The sequence below is a fragment of the Myotis lucifugus genome, unplaced genomic scaffold (genome assembly GCF_000147115.1).
Source record: "Myotis lucifugus unplaced genomic scaffold, Myoluc2.0 scaffold_234, whole genome shotgun sequence".
NCBI classification, from domain to species: Eukaryota; Metazoa; Chordata; class Mammalia; order Chiroptera; family Vespertilionidae; genus Myotis; species Myotis lucifugus.
The window spans coordinates 1847335-1853990 of NW_005871282.1; the positions used below are offsets into that span (position 1 = coordinate 1847335).

General features: G+C 53.1%; 1 protein-coding gene across 1 annotated transcript in view; it reads right to left on the reverse strand.

Moving 5' to 3' along the window:
- The window catches only part of FAM171B (family with sequence similarity 171 member B), an 18265-nt gene extending 14052 nt beyond the window's left edge, over positions 1–4213 (reverse strand). The window contains 2 exon segments of the mRNA XM_023762119.1: positions 3837–4009; positions 4157–4213. Coding sequence (XP_023617887.1) covers positions 3837–4009; positions 4157–4213 — 230 coding nt within the window.
- Positions 4214–6656: the final 2443 nt, after the last annotated feature.

Sequence of the window (6656 nt, forward strand, 5' to 3'; positions counted from 1 at the left end):
ACACGGCATAACGGCAAACCCTGGAGACCCCGACTGCCCCCGTCTGGCGTGTCTGTTACTGAGACGTGAGTGTATCAACGAGGAAAGTTCCCCAGCATGACGCTGAGTGAAGAAAATAAGATAAAATCCCAGAAAGGTCAGTATAACGTGTACGTACGTCTATTACGGCTCAGAAGGACTGACACCGATGCGTGCACGGCACGTGCCCCTCGCTGATGAGTGAGCGTCTCCCAGCCTCGCCCTCAGGACGCTGCGGGGCACTGAGTGGCCGCACAGACTAAGCCGCCTCCGCCCAAGCGCAGCCCCGACTCCTCCTCTGCTGCGGAGCCCGAAGGCCCCGGCTCATGACAGAGGTCAGAGGTCACAGTCACGCGGCCGCCCCTGTGGACACAGCTGCCTTCTCCGCCTTGGCCACCCATGCCCATCAGGGCCACTGACCGATCCAGAGGCGAACACCCGCCCCGGACCCCACTCAGGAGCTGTCAGTGGTCCCGGCCCAAGTCCAGGCCAGGCTACCCCTCCACCCCCCACCCCGCCCGCAGCACAACACGGAAAAGGCCGGGAAGCCGGCTGAGCCCTTTGCTCCCGGTCACGGTCAGTCCCAGGCCCGGAGATCATTCCCACCATGTGCTGCGACGTGTTTCCGCCCCATCTCCACACCTTCCTGTCTGTCTGTCCTTTAACTTTAATTTGGACGGAAACTACATCATGAGAAACTTTCCGTCAGCTCCTGATGGGTCCGTGTGGCCCCATAATTCCCGACTCTCTCCTGCCTCCTCCTGAGAGAAATCCAAGTGGAAATCTCTCCTCTGTTCCATTCCGTTCTTTCACCCCATCTTTCCATCAAAGCTCCGTCACGTGTTACTTTAGCTGTAAATGCCGTCACATTAGAAAATCTGAAGCTGGTTGGAGGCAACGGGCCAGACCAACTGGAAAATCCAAAGGCCTGGATTTCCACGGAACACAGTTCCCTAGACCTGATCGATACGCTAATCAATCATTGGCCTCCATTAGGGGTGAGTGACCGCAGCACTACAGAGAAACCATTCACTCCTCTCGGAAGTAAAAATAAACAGGATTTCACCTGCTTTGCAGCAGAATTCTTTCCTAAAAAGAGTGCTTGCTGAAGACGCCATTTGAACGGACAAACACGCGTCAGCAGGACGCACGGCCAGCAGAGGGGAGAGCTGCCAGCAGCCTGTCCTTTCCAGAGAGAAGAAACCCTGTCCTCCCAGTACAGCTCCCCAGGGGCCCGCCAGCCTTCGCCGGCTTATTCATATGCTGAGAATGTTCTGGTCCGTGTTCAGGTTTCCTGGACACAAAACAAGAAGAAAAACTGTTTCAGTTCAGTCTCTTGTAAGAGCCGTCTGTCTTCTCAGCAAAACAAAAGGGCTGATGCGATGAGAGACCTGCAGCCCCGGCCACGGGACCTGCCCCTTGCTTAGATAACGTTCCACGGACAATGCTGACTCTAGGTCAGTGGTTGGCAAACCGCGGCTCGCGAGCCACATGCGGCTCTTTGGCCCCTTCAGTGTGGCTCTTCCACAAAATACCGGCTCTTCCACAAAATACCGACTTCTGCGCATGGGCCACGAAGTTTCAATCGCACTGTACGTGCGCGCCCACACGTGGTATTTTGTGGAAGAGCCACACTCAAGGGGCCAAAGAGCCGCATGTGGCTTGGGAGCCGCGGTTTGCCGACCACGGCTCTAGGTTGTTTTAAAAGAAATACTAATTTTACTCCAGAAGATGCCTTCATACGTCTTACTAGAGGTTTCTATGTACTTTTACAGTCAACGACAGGAAACACAATGGAACAGTGAAAACAAGCCCCGCCTCCTTGACCAGAAAGTTGTAACACTGGGTGTCACCTCCTATGTCTACACTCGACCCTGACTAACCTGGTACGGACGATACGTCCAGACAGAATGCTGAGCTTCTGAAATATTTATTTCCTACATGTGGTCTCTGACGGTAACAGCGATGGAGCTGGTGAGTTCTAGATGTTTCACAAACATCACCCCCATTACTTGCCGATTTGGCACGGGAGTCTCCTCTCTCTCAGAGCAAGTCTCATGGGCACGCCCACAGCTCACACAGGAAGAGACGGGGGCCCGGCCGCCTGGCTCAGTGACTGAGTGTTGGTCTCTGAACCAGGAGGTCACAGTTCAATTCCCGGTCAGAGCACAGGCCCGGGTTGCAGCTCGGTCCCCAGTAGGGGCTGTGCAGGAGGCAGCTGATCAATGACTCCCTCTCATCATGGATGTTGCTCTCTCTCTCTCCCTCTCCCTCCCTGAGATCAATAAAAATATATATTTTCTTTAAAATAAAGAAGAGGCCATAACCGGTTTGGCTCAGCGGATGGAGCGTAGGCCTGCAGACTGAAGAGTCCCAGGTTCGATTCCGGTCAGGGGCATGTACCTAGGTTGTGGGCACATCCCCAGTAGGGAGATGTGCAGGAGGCAGCTGATCGATGTTTCTCTCTCATTGATGTTTCTGACTCTCTATCTCTCTCCCTTCCTCTCTGTAGAAAATCAATAAAATGTATTTTTAAAAATAAATAAATAAATAAATAAATAAATAAAGTAAAGAAGAGACAGGGCAGATTTTAGACCCATTGCCCGAACCCCAAGCCCATGCTCTAGCCACCAAACCACACAGCCTAGGGCCCTTCCTGGTAAGATGTCAGCCACAGAACAGCACGTGTGAGTAACAGAAGAGACCAGGGCTCCACCCGACGACCACACGTGAGCCCCGCCTCCCTCCGCACCCCAAGGCCCCTCATCCCCCAGGCCTTCCCTCTCCAGCCTCACCCAGGAGTCACCCAGCTTTTAAAGTGCCTACAAGTGTCTGACTGCCCCCTTTTTAGGGCAAAGAGAACTGCTCCTTGGTAATTACTGAGGATGGTTAATTAAGTGCCTTGGTTGCCTTGTAGATTTAAAACTTGTTTTTAAAAGTCAGAGGCCCTGGGGCAGTGCTTTGAGGAGAAAAGGGGTCCTGTTTGGGGTAAGGGCTCTGAATTCACTGTGAAGTGGCAGGAAAGGAGGTGAGAGGGGCGGGGGGGGGGGGGGGTGAGAGGCAGGAGACCATGTCCTGGCCCAGGAAGTGAGAGAGCCAAGTGCTAATGGGAGACAAAAATAGAGGCAGGCAGGGAAAGAAGCAAAAAAGCAGAAAAGGGAGAGAAAACGAGGCTCACAGTGCTCAGGGGTGAGAACTGCACGTGGGCATATTCACATCATGGCTCCTTCCACAGCCGTGTTCACACAGCACCCTACACGCCCCTCGAACACACACCGTTACCACCTGTGGTCTCCTTGCCTTGTCCACTCGGGTGTTCTCTGCCATCGGTGATCGAGTTTTGTTTTAAAAAAAATAAATGGCCCGGCTGGTGTGGCTCAGTGGTTGAGCATCAACCTATGAACCAGGAGGTCCCGGTTCGGTTCTTGGTCAGGGCACAGGCCCAGGTTGTGGGTTTGATCCCCAGTGTGGGGCGTGTAGGAGGCAGCAGATCAGCGATTCTCTCTCATCACTGATGTTTCTCTCTCTCTCTCTTCCTCTCTGAAATCAATAAAAATACATTTTTTAAAAGGGCCGGGAAATATGGTTTCACCGAGTGGAGAGATGAGACCATTAATCCCGAAAGCCTGGCGCAGTCCTGGTGATGAAAGTAACAATTAAAAGGCAGATTTCAGCTGCTGTCACCTGAAAGTTCTCTTTTGACCCCAAAACCGTTTAGGGACCCAAGGTGCAGCCTGGCTTCATTCAGCAGGTGGGGGGGTGGGGCACAGGTGTTCACAAGCCTCCTTGGAAGTTAGGAACCACCAGGGAGGCCTCACCTGCTGAGGTGCCTGCGGTTTGTCCTCAGGCCTGGCTGGGGTCCGGCTGCCTCACAGTCACGAGCGCTCATGACAGTTATTGGCTTCATCTCCGTCCGCAGCCCGTCCTCAGGGACCAGTGAGCCAGGTGCAGAGTTCCCAGCTCGGCCGCCAACAGCTCTGAACAGAGGGTCCTTCAGGTGTCAGGTACCCCCAGGTCAGACATCAGGAAACCTGAACATGACCCCAGGCAAAGGCCCCGGTGCATCAACAGACACTGGCTGTGCCTCGAGGGCCATTCTGCAGACGCCGTGAAAGAGCCGAAGGCTGGAGGGACTGACCCAGGCGCCCACCAGGCCACCAGTCCGTTCAGGGGCTGGCCTGGCAGGAGAGGTCATGCTCACGCCACGCTTGCCGATTTCACATCACACGTGCACAGTAGCAGGAACACCTCACACGCGAAGAAAACACAAAAACAGCTCTGGCTGGTGTTGCTCGGTGGATAGAGCAGCGGCCTGCAGACTGAAGGGTCCCAGGTTCGATTCCGGTCAAGGGCACATGCCAGGGTTGCAGGCTCGATCCCCAGTGTGGGGTGTGCAGGAGGCAGCCGATCCATGATTCTCTCTCATCATTGATGTTCCTCTCTCCCTCTCCCTTTTTCTCTGAAATCAATAAAAAATATATTTTTAAATAAATACAATAAAATAAAACATCCCTGGGGCACTCACCCCAGAGATAAGCCAGGGCTCAGAGCGGGAGCCCGGGGTGGAGGCCGGGCGTCTCTCCCGGCTTCCCGCTGTCAGCGAAGGCCAGCCGGCGGGCAGGGCCACACACGTAACCTGCTATCGGCTCAGGTTTCTAAAGGCTCTAACTTCCAGCAAAGCTAACAAGTGAACTGAAACGATACAGTTTAGGAATAATATTTCTTTACTGGAAAAAAACTAAGTATAAGAACTGCTAACACCGGCCCATGTTGAATCTTCAATTATTCTCCAAATTGCTCTGCTCTAGAAACGTCCTGGAGGAGAAAGCACAGGGAGCGGGGCCTTCGCTCTCGCTCGCGTGTAAATGAGGTGAACATGAAGTCTTCGCTCCTGGGAAAGACACAGAACCCACAGGAGGCCGCGCAGCACCCCCCCCCCTCGCTCAGGGGCCAGCCGCCAGCCTCCAGGCAGCCCCTGCAGGTCAGGTCGGGGAGGGCACCGTTTCCTCGCACCCTCGCCCACCTGCACACACTCGGAACCCCGCACTCCCTCAGGCCCAGGTGAGCGGACCTTGTGCTCAGACACGGTCGGCAGGTACTGAAGAACTGCCTGCTCCCCGGACCCCCGTCACCAAAGAAAACGCCCGTGGGCCCAGAACCTGCTGTCGTGGACCCACAGACTCCGCTTCCACTAAAGGCCCGTTAATGCCTCCAAACAGACCCTCCCAAGCAGCCAGGAGCTCCTTCCTGACGCTGACGATGCTCCTCATCCCAGCACTTCCAGTCACCATTTCCCAGGTGAATACTGCAAAGCCCACTTTAAACACATATTTGTATTGATGTCAGAGAGGAAGGGAGAGGGAGAGGGAGAGAGAAACATCAATGATGAGAGAGAATCGCGGACCAGCTGCCTCCTGCATGCCCCACACTGGGGATGGAGCCTGCAACCCGGGCCTGTGCCCTGACCAGGAATCGAACCGTGACCTCCTGGTTCGTAGTTCAAATCTCAACCCCTGAGCCAGCCGGCCGGGCCAAAGCACACTTTTTACCAACAGCAGACGGAAAAGCTGATATCCATCTCCCCCCTCAGACGGTGTGGACAAAGGAAATGTTAAGACACGTTACACTCAGCCAAGAGGATGGACGACGACAGTCCTGCAGTGAACCCAGTCAGACAGCGGCGAGTGAGCATCCCACGTCTGCTGCTGTGGGGGAAGAGCTTGTGTCAGGAAAGCATCTGTTAGTTTCTGTTCAGTCACACTGAGCACACGGAGAACCCGCCACTCAAACACGCGGGACCAGAAGTCCACACGGTGGTGTGTGTGTGTGTGTGTGTGTGTGTGTGTCTGTCTGTCTGTCTGTCACCCTGTGAGCAACACCAAGAAACAGGTCCCTTTGGTTATGAAAACCCCGGAAAGAAATCATAACCACCCTGTCTGGGAAGGGCCTTTACAACACGACCACGTCAGATAGGACAATCGATCTCTAACCCCACTTCTCCTATTGATTCTCAAATTCCTTCAACAACAACAGCAAGAAAGCAAATAAACGCTTTCATGGATGGGAGATTTCAATCAGGTTTGTGTAAATCAAATTATTTGAATTCCATTAAAAGTAGGCAGTAATAATATATATCAAAAATCATTATTTGAAACTAAATTTGGTGAGGTAGGTTTCAGGTATTTAGAATATGAAAAAAAAATTTTAACTTCAAAGGTGTGACACTTGGCCCAACAATTCCGCTCCTCCGAAATCGCCTCCAATTGCACTCGAGAACATGTGTGCAGCCCAGCCCATGTGGCTCAGTGGTTGAGCATCCACCCATGAACCAGGAGGTCAGGGTTTGAGTCTAGTCAGGTCACATGCCCAGGTTGCAGACTCGATCCCCAGTGTGGGGCGTGCAGGAGGCAGCCCATCAATGATTCTCTCTCATCATTGATGTTTCTATCTCTCTCTCCCTCTCTCTTCCTCTCTGAAATCAATAATATATATGTATATATATATATATTTTTTTTAAGAAGATATGTCAACACAAAGATCTGTACAAGAATGCAGCAGCTCCAGGTACAAACACTAAAACAGGAAGCAACCCACATATCCATCCCCAGAAGCCGTGACCAACCAAGCGTGGTCATTCC